Below are 18,027 nucleotides of genomic sequence, written 5' to 3'. Positions count from 1 at the left end.
GTATGTAGACGATATGATGTGATGAAAATGGCACTTTATCTCTGTGATCTTCTTTCCCCAAATTCGTACTCTTAGTCTAATTATGAGGGAAACAGCAAACAGATTCCAATAGAAGGTCACCCTACAAAATAACTGGGTAGTACTTCTCAACTGTCAAGGTCATCAAAAATGGAAAACCCGAGAAACTGTCCCAGACAAGAGAAACAAACCTAAGGAAGGAGACATGACAAAGGTAATCGGGCACCCTGGATGGGATCCTGCAACAAACAAAGGACATTAGCTAAAAACTGAAAAATCTGAATAAATTATGAGCTTTAGCTAATGATAAAGTATGAATATTGGTTTATTTATTGTGAGAAACGCCCTATTTCAATCTACAGTGAGTAATAAGGGAAAGTGAGTATGGGGTATAAGAACACTCTGTACTAGGCTGGGCAAGGTGGCTCAGGCCTTTAATCCCAGCACCTTGGAAGTCCGAGGTGGGCGGATCACCTGAGGTCAGGAGTTCAAGATCAGTCTAGCCAACATGGTGAAACCCTGTCTCTACTAAAAATACAAAAATTAGCTAGGTGGGGTGGCATGATCCTGTAATCCCAGCTACTTGGGATGCTGAGGCAGGAGAATCACTTGAACCCAGGAGGTGGAGGTTGCAGTGAGCCAAGACCATGCCATTGCACACCTGACTGGGTGACAGAGCAAGACTCCATCTCAGAAAAAAAAGAAAAAAAAAAGAATACTCTGTACTATCTTAATTTTTGTAAAACTAAAGCCGTTCTAAAAATAAAGCTTGTGTAAAGTATTAAAGTATAATAAAATTGAGTAGGTTACCTTAAAGGAATGTCATAAAAACAATTATTAAACGAACATATTTTGATCAAATTTTGACTATAAAATTAGTATATGGAAAATATACTTATTGTTTTCACCTAGGTAACTTACTTATGTTATTTATCTCATTTAATTCATTTATGCAAAAGCAGGAACAGAGGGTTGGAAAGACAACTTGGCATCTTTTGCAGTGATATCTATAGGAACTTGCAAGTCTCCAAAATATTTAGAGAGACACATCTACTCAATTAGAGTTTTTAGTTACTTTGGATTATCTGAATGACAACTATACTTCCTACTGCTATATGAATCCATATTCTGGATTTAGCAGTGTGTTAATAATCACATGGACCCAAGTTATTCCCTGAACTAAAAATATTGCACATTGAATGTTCTTGATATGCATCTGATTTCTTTTGGGTTGACCTGTCTAAATTGTAAAATAAGTATATTTGGTCTGCACAATGTGGTTACTGGTTACATTATTTTTGTTATTTACACAGTATGATTTTTTGCAGTGAGAACTTGCAATTTAAGTATATTTAAAATTAATCTTTAGTTTATTAAGTTATATAATAAAATAAAGGTCAAATATGGTCATGTGATCCTGTACATATGTTGAGTTATTCACAAAGCCAGTTAGTAAGGTATTGGGTCTTTACAATATACAGAAATAGGCAATACAAAATGAAAAAAATACCTTGCTGCCCTTTTATCATATTTGGATCAAATATAAAGAGGAGATCTGACCTTTGTGCAGCTCGCTAGTAGTAAGCATAGAAATAAATATGCAATAAAGAACAGTATTTTTTAATTTGCTTATATTTTACGTAGAGGCAAGACTCAAACGTTTTGGCTCCTCAGAATATTGAATCACATTAAGGACAATCTCATTGTTAAAAAGAAAAAAAATGACAGTAATAAATGATTGCCTGAGACAATGGTGTACTACACTTGAAATCTAATAAATAAAAAATGAGAAGCAGAGGACAAATTATGGAAAGACATCTTTCTTCTAGTATTTCTAACATCCAGAATTTAATTTTAAAAAGCTCAGGATTATCTACCAAATAAAAGTAACATTAATAATTTAAATTTTATTGCATGTACCATTTGTTAGGATTTATAATCGTTTTGGTTTTATGGCTTTTGTAAGTTTATACCATGTTTTTGTAAGTTTATACCACGTTTTTGTCTGAAAATAGTTGAAGTAATATATCATAAATATGTTTCTAAAAAACTCGTTTTTCTAAGCTATTTGTTGAACATCATTCACAGTTGAGAAGCACTGTGCTAATGCCCCAGTTAAAGTGTTTTTAATTATAATTGATAAATGTCATGCCCTCCCCTGTTTTTTAAAAATAACCTAAGAGTAATGAATTCTATAGAATTCAATAGAATTATTTTTATTTCAAAGCTTTTTACTGCCTACTCACATAAAACCATTAATGGTTAAATTTACACTCTTTACACTCTAGTTTCTTGTCAAGGTGTATAACTTCAAAGTTACCCTAAGCCTTAAAAGTTTTACTGGGACAAACCATAATAATGCAAAATTGCCTTAAGGATATACAATCCATCCGTTCACTATAGGTCAGTGGTCTCAACCCCAGCTGCCCACTAGAATCTTCTAAGACATTTAAAAAAAAAAAAACCTGATGCCTAGTCCCATCTTTAGCTATTTTGATTTCATTGGTTTGATGTGGAACCTGACAAGTTTTATTAAGTCTCCCTATATAATTCTAATTAAAAACCAAAACTGAGAACCACCAAAATAGAAACTCAAAGGAGTGCTTCTGATTTCAGTCTGCATGTTAGTATTGCAGGGGGTGCTTTGAAAATACTGATGCAACTACAACAAAATAAAACAAAAACAAAAATAAAAATGCTGATGCCAGAGCCCCACCTCCAGGTTCTGGTTTAATAGGTCTGGGGAAGGGCCCAGGCATTGCTATTGTTTCAAATCTCCCAAAGGTTATTCCAATATGAAGTCAGGGTTGAGAACCACTGATATAAATGTTTAAGACCTGAACACCTGGACCACATTCTTTGGGCTCCAGTCAAATAAGAAACACCTGGGCAAATGTGGCAACTATATTAACTATAAAAATATTGCTCATTGTATTCCACAATGAAAGAAATTTCTTTCTAGTGTCAGAGGCATGAAGAGTTATACAACTCCTGAAAAAAAAAAATGGGTTTTTGTTTCACAGACACTGCATTGCTCCTAAAATCTTTACAGGCAAATTCATGGCTAATGTTTAGCAAATGTGGCATTTGTTTTGTGAGCAAACCTCATGCCATTTTTATCTTTTATTGCCTACCTTTGTTTTACCCTGTCACCAGAATCCTCATTTTCTTTTCATGAATCACAAGCTGTCTTTTATTTTTTACTAGTCTTCTTAAATTATTTTGGCAGCTATTTGAGATGCAAAAAAAAAAAAAAAGGGAAGAAGAAGAGAAGGCGAAGGATAAATTCAAAGATTTCCATAGTATATAATCAAATCTGTGCACAGAAGTAAAATCACAGACATTTCATACATTTGCTCTGCCTGGAGTGGACTCTGGATTTTCTGGATTGGTTTCACAGAAAAGTGTATTTGCAATGCTGATTTGCAAGTAGATTTAAAGTAGTTGAAATCTGAGGTCACAATGTGATTTAATGGGATAAATTTGATTGAGTGGGTGGTGGTATTAAACTTTATTTAGATGGTTCTAGGTCACCCCTGAATGCATTTCTGGAATACAAAACTGTTGTTGTTTTTTTAAAAAGAACAAATAAGATAATACTTAATTATATAAATCCTGTCTTTACTGATGTGGGAAAGTACTCAAACTGAAAATTTGTAATTAGGAAAATATAATTGAACACTGAACCTTAAATTAAAGGATGGCCCAGCTAAATAAAACATTGTATTGATCATTTACTTCATTATTCATTCAAACAATATTTCTTGGGCATCAACTATGGATCTGGAAATTCATGATCTGCATTGGGAATAGAGTGGTAATAGAATGGGATAGAATAGAATAGAATACACAATGGACACAAGTCTGTTCTTATAGAATCTGTACTCCAGATGGGAAATGACTTAAATAAATGTGAATGGAAATGTATATTTATATAGAACTTGTGAAAAAATGCTATGAAGAAAAATGCATAGTAGTACTATGAAAGACTAAAAAAATAGCAGGGATGGGGATTTTGTCGAAGCTGATATGATCTGAGAATTCAGGGCAAGTTTCTCTTGCAACTAAATTTGGACCAAAATCCAAAGGAGAATAAGTAAGTATTAAATGGACAATGTGCATGTGTTGACATGAAGAGGGAATTGAGAAAGTACTTTAGGTAGAGGGAACAGATATATGAAACTCAACAATACAATGAGCAATAACAGAGTAGGGTGTGTGTGTGTGTGTGTTGTGTGTGTGTGTATGCATAAATATACTTAAATACAACCTCAAATCAGCCTAATGGGCATCCCATTAAAGCTTTTTTGACTAATTTGTATTTGTTAAAATTTGAACTGGCTACTGTGGGAGACAGGATATTCATTCTCTTTCAGAATGGACACACAACTGGGTGCAGTGGCTCACGCCTGCAATCCCAGCACTTTGGGAGGCTGAGGTGGGCAGATCACCTGAGGTCAGGAGTTCAAGACCAGCCTGACCAACATAGCAAAACCCTGTCTCAACTAAAAATACAAAAAGTAGCTGGCCATGGTGATGGGTACCTGTAATTTCAGCTACTCAGGAGGCTGAAACAGGAGAATCGCTTGAACCTGGGAGGTGGAGATTACATTGAGCTCAGATTGCGCCACTGCACTCCATCCTAGGTGATAGAATGAGGCTCCATCTCCAAAAAAGAAACAAATAAACAAACAAAAAAACAAAATAGACATACAGTAAGTTGTGAGAATGTTTGAATGTTTTCTGATTTGGAAACCCTGGGGGTTCCAAATAGTACTTCCCCTGAAGGGAAGACAAGGAAAGAGGAGGATGCTTTGAGTCCTAATTTTTCCGTTGAGATGTTATACCTCTACTCCTATTCATTTCAAGCTGATGCTGCAAGTAAAACCAACACATTTTTACAAAGGAAAACAAAAAACTCCTCAACCTAAATTAGATTCCCTAAGACCTCAGTACAAGTCTTAGGAGGACATAAGAATACAATTAGTCAACAGCCCTTATTAGCAGATTCATCTCACTGATTGTGATCTAATCAGAGACAATTTGTGGATGGGATGGAGGTTATGGATTCTTGCATATGTGTACAGCCCTGATTGTCCCTAAGTGCTCCAAAACATCTAATTCCTATAAATTATTTTCTGGTATGGCTCACAGGCAGCTCAGACTTCACATCTAAAAAGTGAACCCTTAATCTTTTTCTAAAAGGTCACTCAACCTTCAATGTCTCACATCATGGTAAACGCAACCCCGAGTACAATGATGCTCATGTCAACAATACAACAGGCATCTCTGAAACCTTCCCCTACCTCCAGTCCATCACCCACTTTCACCAATTGTAGCTCCTCTACACAGTGTAAAGCCATCCACTCCTACATTGCCCCTACTCAATCCAGCTTCTATCATCTCTCACTTGGACTATCGCAATAACCTTCTAAATGGTTTCTTCGTGTTCAGTTTTGTTCTTTCTAATTAATTTCTCCAAAATAGCCATAGCCATATTGTTTTGGTGGTTGGTGTTTTCTCTGTTTTTTTTTTTTTTTTTTTTTTTTGATACAGAGTCTTGCTGTCACTCAGGCTGGAGTACAGTGCTGCAATCTCGGCTCACTACAACCATCGCCTCCCGGATTCAAGCGATTCTCCTGCCTCAGCCTCCTGAGTAGCTAGGATTACAAGCACATGCCACCACAACCAGCTAATTTTCATATTTTTAGTAGAGATGGGGTTTCACCATGTTGGTCAGGCTGGTCTCGAACTCCTGACCTCATGATCTGCCCACCTCGGCCTCCCAGAGTGCTGGGATTACAGGTATGAGCCACCGTGTATAGCTCTTTTCTTGTTTTTTAAGCAGACTTGAGTCTTGATTGTGTGAGTCCCATGCTGAAAATCTCTAACTGGCTTTGCATTGCTCTTAGGAGATTATTACATGGTTTACATTGTTTGCATATCTGGACCTTGTCTACATTTGCAACGTCATCTCAATTATCTCACTCTCCTCGGGGTTGGTCTTCCACTTGCATTAGACCCAAACTCTCTTTGCCTGCAGTGCCCTTACCCAGATGGTCTCTTGTGCCCAGAATTCTCTTTCTCTCACTCTTTGTTGAGTTATCTGGCTAATTCCTACTCAAGCTTCAGGTTGCAGTTTAAATGTTGTTTTATCAGAGTGCCCTTCCTTCATTAGAGAACTCTTAGTTAAAGTTAAAATCATTTCTGTTTATACCCTATATATTTTAACCATAGCTATACCTTAATGTTTAATAATATATATTTTGGCAATTGCATGTTTAGTATTTATCATGCTTACTAAAATGTAAGCTCCGTGAAGGCATGGAATGGAGTCATGGTCAGAGGCTAAGTTTTAAAGTTGGGCAGAGGTCATTCAAAAATTGGTCTCTCACGTCATGCTAAGGAATTTGGATCTTATTTTACAGGCAATAGAGAAATAATGAAAAATTTTAAGTAAGGTCTTAGGTGGCATGTATAGAGTTTGATCCTGCAAGGTTTTATTGTTCTTCAATAGAAAATGAATCAGAAAGTAGTAAGGACGGGCAAAGGCAAGGAGATTAGGTAAGACATTCTTGAAATGGTACAGATGAGGCATGTCAAAGGACTGAATTAAGACACAGCATAGAACAGAAAACATATTTAATCCATTTGAATAAGGTGTCAATCAATGGTTGGGTTCCCTGAGCACGAGACTCTGAGGCAGAGATTAGTGTGCATTATGTTTATTATAAGATCAACACCTTAGGAAAAGAAGGCAAGGAAGAGGATTGGCCATATAGAGAAGTTTAGTTGGGATGCCGGGCTAATGAAGGCCTTAGCAGACCACACAGTGAGCTCTGGAGCTAGAATAGCCCCTGAGTGTTAACCCCATGGGGCTAACAGGGCTAGTTGTCAGGACCATATTGATGAGTCACTGGATATGGGCTACATCTATGAATGGGGAATAATTTGAGTGACATGCCTATTTCCAGGTAATACCTGAATGGGGCTGAGAGCTGGGGGTGTTCTGCCCATAGCACTCTAAGCAGCTGAAAGAGATATCTGGGTGGAACATCACAGTGTCCACTCTAGGCATGTATTTATTAAAGAATAAGAAAGAAAAATTAGCTGAGAATGACAGACAGAAACAGGCCTGGGCTAAATACAACAGATTCAGAACTTGCAGCCTGACAGGAGGTAGGCAATGCTGTGCAGACATAGGTGAGGTGCCTTAGGGAGAGTGTGCTGAGTGAGAAGAGTACTGAGGTGTATCAGCAAGTCTGGAAGAAAACAAACAAAACAAACATGGCGAAGGGCACCTAGAGAAAGAAGAGAGAGAATGCGTCTGTGGAGAAGTAGTAAGGACGATAATACAACAAATACTAATGAGACAAATATTAACAGAAAAACTTTCCTGGGTGTTTGCTCAGGACCGGTTCTTTGCACACATTCCATTTAATCTTCAAGGCAGCCCTGTGAGTTTGATGTTATGATTATCCTGATTTCATAGACCAGGCACTTTTGTTGGGGGAGGGAGTTCAAAAACATGCCTGAGATGGATGGCTAAGGCATCAAGCCTAGAGTGAACCAAGTCTCTCTCCAGAGCACACGCCCTTCACTGTCTCTCGTTGGATGACAGTGGTTTGTTGTGACTTTTACTGAAACATCAATAAGCAGAAATATGGAAGTGTTTTTGTAAAGATAGTAGTTAGGACGTCCAAGAAGTCTGTAACATTTCTAGGAAGGTTTTCGTGGATCACATGATGACTAAAGGCCGATTTCAATGTGTATAGCAGTGGGAAATGTGAGAGAGGACCAAAAGATGTGTAGAGACACATGGCAAGGAATACAGATCTGGCAAGATGGAATTTTATTTTATTATTTTTATTTATTTCTATTATATTTTTATAATTTCAACTTTTATTTTACAATAAAATAAAAGTTACTATAGAGGCTGAAGCAGGAGAATCATTTGAACACTGGAGGTGGAGATTGCACATGTGTAAGTCGTTTACTGATGCTGAGATCTGGGTGTGAATGATCCCATCACCTAGATAGCGAGCATAGTACCCAGTCGTTGGCTTTTCAACCCTTATCTCCCTCTTCCCTTCCCTCTCTAGTAGTCCCCAGTGTCTGTTGCTGCCATCTTTATCTCCAAGTGTCCCTGATGTTTAGCTCTCACTTATAGGTGAAAACATGCGAGATTTGGTTTTCTGTTTCTGTATTAATTCACTTAGTATAATGGCCTCAGCTGCATCCATGTTGCTGTAAATGACAGGATATAATTATTTTATATGGCTGCATAGTATTCCATGATGTATACATTCCAAGATGGAGTTTTAAAATAGAAGAAAATTGAGTATGTTTATTTTCTAAGGGACTCCTCAGAGAGAGGGAGAAGGTGTCAGTGCAATGAAAGGAGGAAGTGATCAATAGAGCAAGTCCCACTGAGGAGGTAGAAGGGGATGAGATTCATAGAAAGGTTGGAGAGGAAAGCAGTATCTTCCCCTAAATACAAAGGAGAGAAAGTTAAAATGTTTTTAACAATCGGCTTTGTCTGTGAGAGGCAAAGACCAAGAACTCCTACGTTATTTATGTTTTTCAGGTTATTCATTTCTTGGGGGTTGGGAATAGGGTCTCACTCTGTTGCCCAGGCTGGAGTGCAGTAAAGCAATCACAGTTCACTGCAGTTTTGACCTCCCAGGCTCAAGCAATCCTCCCACTTCAGCCTCCCGAGTAGCTGAGACTGCAGGCGTTTGCCACCACATCCAGCTAATTTTTATTTTTTTGTAGAAACACAGTGTCACTATTTGCCTAGGCTGGCCTCAAACTCCTGGGCTCAAAAAATCCTCCTGCCTCAGCCTCCCAAAGTGTTGTGATTATAGATGGGAGCCACTATACCCAGCCTCAGATTTTTATATTTAAACAAACGTATGTTTTCACTTATAATACAGACAATATGCTCTAGCTGATGAGAAAGCAAATAATTGGAAAAAAATTTTGGAAACTTCCAGGACAAAATGAGCATAGCAATACATCTGAGATAGAATGAGGAAGAGGAACTAGAATGAGGAAGAGGAACTAGAATGAGGAAGAAGACCCAGAAGTAACAAGTCAGAGTAATGCTGGAAAATCCTGTCAGGGAGGGAATGGTTAAGCCTATGTCTCAGTAACCATGAACAAAGGGCCAAGGAAACCCTTCATCCAATCTGGTGTTGAGAAACTGTTAACAACACAGAAGTCATCTGTTTGCTCAATGATTCACATTCCTTAGAGAGGGAGTTCTCAGACCAATCATCTTGAAAACTCAATGGTTTTCACATTCATGAAGTCAGTGAATGGACTCTAAATCTGGTTGCCATTGGACCACCCATTAAATCTTTGGCCTGTAACTGATTGAGATGGAGGACATTTTGCAAACCGTGATGTCTCCCACCTGGAGTGTGGTTGGCGTTCTTGCTTTGGAGTCATTTTCATCTTTACAATAGATCCCTTGCCAGTGGGATGTAAAAGGAAAAGGAAAAAGGTCCACTTTTCCCACACGAAGCCCCCCACTGCCTCTAGGGAGTGGCAGGAAAGTGGCAGTCAAAAGTTACAACTTGACTTAAATTTTGAAATAATCTCAACTGAATTTTTCTTCCTTTGAAAACCATTTGAAAAACTGTAGATAGTGCCACATTTCCACTAGGTTTAGTCCCACTTATATGAAAAGATTGAAAAGGTAATCTCTCCTTCCTATTTTTGAATCAGACTAGACAGAGAAAGTAAGCATAGTGAGTTACAGACCTGGGCTTGTTCCCGGATCAGGTGCCACATGGCTTGTCTCAGCCAAACACTTTGCACACCTTCGTTCATCTGGCAAATAACGGTGTTAAGTTTGATGGCCTTGACGATAACTTCCAGCACTAAAATGTTCTCTAGCGTCTAAATTTCAAGTGACTGCATAGCCAATTTCAAGGGCCACTTTTATATTGTTCCATAAAAATGAAAGGTACGTGTTTGGCCTTAATAAATGTGATCTATTTCAAGCTGCCATTGAAGAAACACTGAATGAAAGTTTCCATACTAAACATTACTTAACAGAGAGAGGTGTTACTTAACAGTTAAAGTAATAATTAACAGTTCATTCAAATTAATTATAAGGAATACTTCTCTGTTTTCTTCTTTTCTGGATCTTAAGAGTAAACTATGAAATGTGAATTTCTTGCTTAGGGCTCCTCCTAAGTATCAATAGTTTTCGTGTGTCTTGAAACTAATACGTAAACATTTCTGCATATCGAGGTATCTTTATTAAAGCCAGAATTGATTACCATCTTAAGGAAAAGTGGCTTACACTAGAATAAAGTAATAGTTTAAAGTCCAAAATGTTTTTTAATTACTCTCCAATAAACTGACAAGGTTTTGGCATTGTCTTCAGCTGTGCCTTAACACATATATTTATACTTTTATATCAGAGTGATTTTTTACACAGGAAGTTTCAGCTCTGTAATTAGCAATTCACAATGGAAACTTTGACACTTAATTACAGCATTGCTAAGACAATAATAATGTGAGAAATCCTAAAGCTGAATGTAGTATTTCTTGACACACCCCTAGCTACCTTCTTATTGGCTGGGAAACAATTATATATGACTAGTAAATAATCCATAGAGAAATGAATGCGTATGAAAAAAGGCAACATGCATTTACAACAGGTACTTCTAGTTAGGCCAAGTTCAGTCACAGCCACTGATTTGGACTAAAATGATATGGGCAGCAGCCAAGGAGAACATCATCAAAGACTTCTCTAGACTCAAGAGCCTTCCACGTTCTACATCTTGAGCATCTTCTACCACTCCGAATTGGACTAGTCTTCAAAGTAAAAGGCAATGGCATTTTATCCCTTGCAAATTGCTGGGCTGGTTCTTGGGTTCCTTGGCATGGTGGGGACTCTTGCCACGACGCTTCTGCCTCAGTGGAGAGTATCAGCTTTTGTTGGCAGCAACATTATTGTCTTTGAGAGGCTCTGGGAAGGGCTCTGGATGAACTGCATCCGACAAGCCAGGGCCCGGTTGCAATGCAAGTTCTATAGTTCATTGTTGGCTCTTCCGCCTGTCCTGGAAACAGCCCGGGCACTCATGTGTGTGGCTGTTGCTCTCTCCTTGATCGCCCTACTTATTGGCATCTGTGGCATGAAGCAGGTCCAGTGCACGGGCTCTAATGAGAGGGCCAAAGCATATCTTCTGGGAACTTCAGGAGTCCTCTTCATCCTGACGGGCATCTTCGTTCTGATTCCGGTGAGCTGGACAGCCAATGTAATCATCAGAGATTTCTACAACCCAGCTGTCCACATAGGTCAGAAACGAGAGCTGGGAGCAGCACTTTTCCTTGGCTGGGCAAGCGCTGCTGTCCTCTTCATTGGAGGCGGTCTGCTTTGTGGATTTTGCTGCTGCAACAGAAAGAAGCAAAGGTACAGATATCCAGTGCCTGGCCACTGTGTGCCACACACAGATAAGCGAAGAAACATGAAAATGCCTAGTAATACCTCTACCAGTTATGTCTAATGCCTGCTTTTGGCTCCAAGTGTGGACTATGGTCAATGTTTGTTATAAAGTCCTGCTAGAAACTGTAAGTATGTGAGGCAGGAGAACTTGCTTTATGTCTAGATTTAAATTGATATGAAAGTTTCAATTTGTTACTGGTAGGAAAACTTGGACATTCTGACTTCAGGTGTATTAAATGCATTTACTATTGTTGGACTCAATCGCTGTTCCAATGTTCATATTCTAAATGTAAGTATACCCATAATCATTATCAAGTGCACAATGATGGACTACTAGTTTTTGGCCATCATATTTTATCTGATAAGAATCAAAATTTGAAATCGATATTCTATAACAATAAAACATATACCTATTCTAAAATGTAAGCTATTATTTTTCCTCTACATTGTTTCTTGTACTACATACTAACAACTAAATGATGACCTTTTTCAAAAGATTATCATGGAAAATTGTAGATATCAAACAATAATTTTTAGTTGAAAATGTCAAAACATGAAAATGTCCATCTAATGAAAGACTTTGTTCCTTTAGGAACTCACACAATTACAATTAGACACTTTAGTGAAAAGGGAGCTCTGATTTATCTTAGGACAATTAAGAAGACAGATTTTAAGGTCTCTAATTTATACAGTTAAACTTGCCTAGAATCACTGTTTAAAGGAAAATAATTTATAAATGAAAAATAATATTTTTCATAGCCTATCATCTGTACTTCAAGCAAACGGAAGCATCTATCTTGATAAGACACATCAATGGAAGGCTATTAACACTCAATTCTTATCTAGAGGTTATACGGTCCCAATTAGAGAATTGCAGTTGGGGCATTGAAGGGAATGGTTTCTATTCTTTGTTTTATTCTTTAGTCATTGCACAGGTACAAACATGCTAAGCAATTCGAAGAATTAAGGTTATGATTCAGACAAGTAGTCAGGCTAAGTTAAATACCTTTTTTGTATTCTCTACTAAACAAATAGGTATGGTGAAAATATTTTTGTTTTGCTTGAATTACATGCACAATTTTCTCAATACTTCACTTCCCATGTGTACATATCAATATCAGGGTTAAAAGTGTGGTGGATCATGTGGGGTAAGAGTGAGTGGGGAGTGTTTATGAGGCAAGACCACCTGTATGGGTTGCTTCTGAATAGCTTTTACATCTTGTGAATCAATCAATTTTTGTATGTTCAGTTTTAACTCTTCAAATATTGTGCTTATTTTGTAATAAAAATGTATTTAATTTTGAGTATATAATTGCAATGAGAAGCCTGAATTTGCTCACCAAATATTTATTGCATCTTCATCCTTATTATAATGAAATAAAATAGATTACAATGATGTTGATATATTTAGCTGTGGGGTCAATTAGAATAAATTTCTGTCCTCACAAGATCACCTAGTAACTCTGAAACATTAAATCAGGGATAACTCAAGCCTGGATGTTAATATCCAACCTTCACTCCATTCTACAAACCACCAGCAAGATGTCAGTAGGTGAAGCCCCTGGTAATATAAAACTGTATTTAAAACACTGGTAATATTAAATGATAAGATCACACAAGTATAAATATCTTCAAAGATTAGCAATAAAAATAAGAAAAACAGTGATTAAGATGAATTTTTCTTAAGATTGATTTTTTTTAATCAGACTTGATTCAGAAAGGCCTAATATTGGGTATGTTGGAAAAGAGTCATTTTTCTTTTACAGTCAAATAAGTAAGCCATCTAGACAAGCAAGATATATACCTAAAAGTTGTCATAGAATCATTTTTCTTACCTTTTTGCTCACTTAGAAGTAATTAGCTTTACAAGAATGGATTCCTCAGCCTAAACGGGGAAGTATGTTATTCTGCTAGCCAGTAGGTCAAAGAGTAAAAAGGTATAACACTTGGTGCAATTATAAGATAATATTAGCTATTGAATATGTGGCAACATTTCAGGAACTACGTTTTTTGTTGCTTGCCCTTCCATTAATCAATGTGTAGCTTTAGAAAGATTATTTTTCCCTGTTCCACTCTGCTGTAGTATTTTTCCAATTACACCAAAAATAAATTTTACTAATTTTCCATGAACTTAAAGATGCATGAAGAGTGCATATTTCCTACTACAAACCCAAGCGTGCACGACATTTATCTTTATTTTCTAAAATATAATTGAAGTTCAACTTCTTGAGTACTTGCTCACATATTATACAGTTGTTAGGATCTTATGCAGGGCTAAACAGTGTTCCATGGTGGTTTCTGGGATGAGTCCATGACCATCAGTCCCTGCAGGTGTCTGAGAAGATGTCTATTTTATCTGCCCACAGAGTCTTTGTGGGCTTCTTAGCTCTGTCGATTCTGTCATACTTGGCCATTAATTGTCTTGACTCTTGTTCTGGGTTGCTTGAATCAGTAGATTTCAACCCTGGCGGTATGTTAGAATCGCTTAGGGAACTTTGAAAAATACCAGTATAGCTGGTGTTGAGATGATCCATGGCACCATTTTCCAGAGTCTTATCCGGGAACCTGACCTGCTATCCACAAGCAGTGGTAGAGAAAATGGCTACTTCCCAATAAAATGTTTTTAATGTCACCTCTGTAACCCTTCTTCTTCTTCCCCACTGTCAAAAACCTTGTACAATTTCATAAAGGTTTTCAGAAGCAAAATGCATAGGCTGCTTTTGCCTTCCATTTTTCTACATACTCAGTGAAATGCTTTGCTGACCACCTTCTGGAATGGGGACCAAAGCAAAGGGGGAAAATGTAAGGAGGGGAAATAGTTAACGTCACAAAATATTATTTAATCACACATGGTTAAAGATGTTTTAAGAGAGTGTAGTTTACAAATTTAATGAAATGCATACCAATAATATTTTTCATTTGTAAAAATTCTTGCTATATTTAAAAGCATTTTGTTAAACTGTTTTGATCTTTGTAACCACTGTGTGCTATAGAAAGTATAGATATTGTTACCAAAACATGCCCAGTAAAAGAACTGAGACATACAAGGTTATCTGACTCGGCCAAAGTCACACAGCTAACATACAGAAATCAAGAATTCAACAACAGGACTAAGTTGTTATTTAATAATAATTTGAGGAATGATTAAAAAACAGTATACATAGAGTACAATGGTTTGAGGGTTTAACTGCTATGCATCCCCTCTTCCCCCAGAGAGGAGATGAAACTATGAAATTCAGAAATGTAAAGGCAGTTACTGAGTTTTAAGTATGAAAAGCACAGATTCTTAGGAGATCATGGGCCAAGAATAACATGGTTACCTTTAAGATTAAGAGTATAAAATGATTTCCTTGGCTGAAGGTATAATAGTAAGGAGCAGAGTTTAGAGGGTCTAGATATCAGTGGGTCCCTGGGAGGAGCCTGGTGGCCACTCCCTAATTCAGTTCCTGGGGACTGGGGCATAGGGGAATAATAAACTCTCAGACGGGTTCGAGAATACAAGGGCAGAAACGATCTGTGTCCTGACTCAGGCGGAGCTGAGGATGTCGACAAAGTATTCCCTGTGACCTCACAGTGCTGGAGGATAAGGGACGTCTCTGTGATGCACTTAGTCTGACAGCCTAAAAGATAATCTTGCCAAGTTCCCTGCAACTGGAACACCGTGGGAGCAGGAGAACATTTCCTACCCACCCGAGAGGGGCACAGAGCATGCCAGACCCAAAAATGTCTAGTGACTGGGACTAAGTGAGACACAACAGTCATGCGCATGGACGAGCGGGTGGCCCACCCATGCCTGTGTGCCTCCAGATCCGCTCCTTCACTCCTCTGTCTAATCTGTATCCTATGGAGCTTGATGCTTACGGCTGGGCAGTGTGTGGCAAGAGCTTGAGGTAAGAGTGGTCCTCCCTAGGTACAGGCAATAGGAGGTGGCTCTCTCTGTAAATAATAGAAAAGCAATAATAAAACCTACTAAATAGTGGGTCTGTTCTTTATTATCTTCACATGCTGACCTTTCTAATTAATGTTAGTGATAAAGCACTTGATCAAAACAAGTAAACAATGTAATTTCTTGAGGTAAGTTCCCAAACAATCATTGTGATTACTCTTCGGAGAGGTAGGTAGTATTACGGGCTTAAGTGTGCCTTCCTCCCCCATTTATATGTTAAAGATCTCACCCCTGCATAAATGAAACTGCAGCCGTATTTGGAGATAGGGTCTTTATAGAGGTAATTAGGTTAAAATAAAATTATTAAGGTAGGATAGTAGATATGACTGGTGTTCTTATAAAAACATGAGGAAATTTGGACATCGACAGAGAAAAGGTGATGTGGAGACACATAGTGAGAAAATAGTCATCTATAGGCTAGAGAAAAAGGCTTGGAACAGCTTCTTCCCTCACAACCTTCAGAAGGAACTAACCCTGTGGACACCTTGATCTCAGAATTCTAACCTCTAGCGTGGTGAGACTATAAATCTCTGTTGCTTTAAGCCGTATAGTTTGTGATATGGGAGCCCTAGCAAAGTAAGATAGACTGATGGATAGGTAGATAAAGAGATAGTAGGTACATAGAGAGACATATAATTAATAGATGACAGATATATGATATATGGATAATATTGAGACAGTTGATGGATTGATAGATGAGAGATCATGATAATGATTGATAGATACTAGAGGATTAGATAGGCAGATAGATGATAGATAAAGAGATGTCGTCTACGATACAAGCGAATAGACAGAAGATGCCATCTACACTACCGTGCACCCTGACACACGTGGACTTGGTTTCATGGGTCTGTTGCAAAGTTAAAGGGTTTTCTCTCAGATTCCAATTCAGCAAGGCACGGTTTTCAAATAATTTTTCTCCAGCCATTCTGTTTTACTGTTTTAATTTTTTAAAATACAAATAAAACCCTCCAGTCATGATAAAATGACAGAGTTCTGTTCTGTTTCCATGTCTTTGCAATTTCTGTGCCACCGAAATGGGAGGCATAGGTTATACGCTAGCTAGCTCGAGTGATTCTAACCTGTATGAACTCACTGGAATTTCTTCAGAGTAATGTCTATAAAAATGATTATTAAAGTATAGATAATAAAAATGTGTTAACTTGAAGCTTATTGCTGGACAAAAACGTCTCTTACAGAGGAGTGGTATATTTGCTCCAAAAGTCAAGTATACTAGATATGCTACTGAGGCTGGTTTTCCCAAGCTCCTCTGTTCAGCTGCCACCAGCTAGGTGAGAGATTGGAGGACAGAGGCAGAGGGGACTATAACCTTTCCACCCTCCAGCTCTATCCGAAGGGCCCAGCTGAAGCCCAGGTTCTGCCTTTTGCCAAGTGAACCCCATCTCCTGGGTCTGCAATACTGCCTTTTCCTTCATCATCTGGGAATCGCAGCTTTCTGCTGTTGTTGGTATACGGGAGGTTCCATGGTCCTCTCCTCGGTTTCACAACTCTCCCCGTAACCTGTGTAAGCAAATCCCTCTATTAAATTCCACTAATTTTAATATCTAGAATAATTTTGGTTTTCCTGGTTTTATTTGACAGATACAACTGAAAATCATCCTGAAATGGGGGCTTCTCAGCAGAATCCAAGGTGAACAACTGAAAATTTTAAATATCGTATCAATGACTTGGTTTGACACGGGCCCACAGAACTTAGATTCAACCCTGGGAAAATTTTGCACCCTCAGAGGGTAAGACGAAGTTTATCTGACATGTAGGCTTGAAACAAAAATTAAGTTCAGTGTTTAAAAAATGTTTAGTAATTGCATGCCAAAACTCTACACACAGGAGATGAGAACTGTTTGCTGAGAAAATGAATGATTGATGAATCAATGAAGAAAGAAAGTAATAAGCAAACCATAATATGAAGTACCTTATCTAGGGAAAATCAGAAGTTCAGTTCCTAACTAGGTCTAAGGAGTTTTGTGTTTTTAGTATTCTTGTAGCAGGATTATTTCCAAGAAAATAGCTAATGGACAAATACTGCCCATTAAGAAAGTGTTGATGACAAAATGTGATACAAAAAATATCTTTAGGTCTGAATTCACATTACAATTAGTAAAGCTTGGAATTGGCTAGTAAAAGTGACTAGCAAAATATTAAGTAAAAAGTAAATTATGAAATGGACATGACTATAGCAAAATGGCTAAAACTCCTACCACCATAAAGATGTATCAGACATTTTATCATGGTAGGGCTGCTTGAGGGACAAAGAATGCTTTTCTCAGGGAATAAATACCCCCATACACACTGAATAACTAGGTTAATTGTGGGTGTGGGTTTGCCGGAAAGAAATTTGTCCAACAGATTCTCAGAAAATAAATAGATGGCATATAATAAGGGAGAATTAAAAGTGTAGAGGCCGGGCGCAGTGGCTCAAGCCTATAATCCCAGCACTTTGGGAGGCCGAGACGGGCGGATCACGAGGTCAGGAGATCAAGACCATCCTGGCGAACACGGTGAAACCCCGTCTCTACTAAAAAAATACAAAAAAGTAGCCAGGCGAGGTGGCGGGCGCCTGTAGTCCCAGCTACTCGGG

General features: G+C 38.0%; 1 protein-coding gene across 26 annotated transcripts in view; it reads left to right on the top strand.

The window, feature by feature from the left end:
- Nucleotides 1-18,027, top strand: part of LOC105472758 (claudin 8) — a 146,832-nt gene that overhangs the window by 41,962 nt on the left and 86,843 nt on the right. For 18 of the 26 annotated variants that reach the window (XR_011622770.1, XM_071095572.1, XM_071095561.1 and 15 more), the window contains one exon: nt 17,031-17,179. Coding sequence is in view for 3 of the 26 variants with exons in the window: in XM_071095580.1 (XP_070951681.1) it covers nt 10,869-11,543 (675 nt within the window). In the remaining 23 variants the exon portion in view is untranslated. Of the gene's footprint in view, nt 1-4,555; nt 15,373-17,030; nt 17,874-18,027 lie in introns of those variants that run through there. The other 8 variants (XR_011622771.1, XM_071095564.1, XM_071095565.1 and 5 more) reach the window with 4 other exon arrangements.

Source organism: Macaca nemestrina, chromosome 4 (genome assembly GCF_043159975.1).
Source record: "Macaca nemestrina isolate mMacNem1 chromosome 4, mMacNem.hap1, whole genome shotgun sequence".
Classification (NCBI taxonomy): domain Eukaryota; kingdom Metazoa; phylum Chordata; class Mammalia; order Primates; family Cercopithecidae; genus Macaca; species Macaca nemestrina.
Note: the sequence above shows the minus strand (reverse complement) of the source record. Positions and strands in the feature narration are given on the sequence as shown.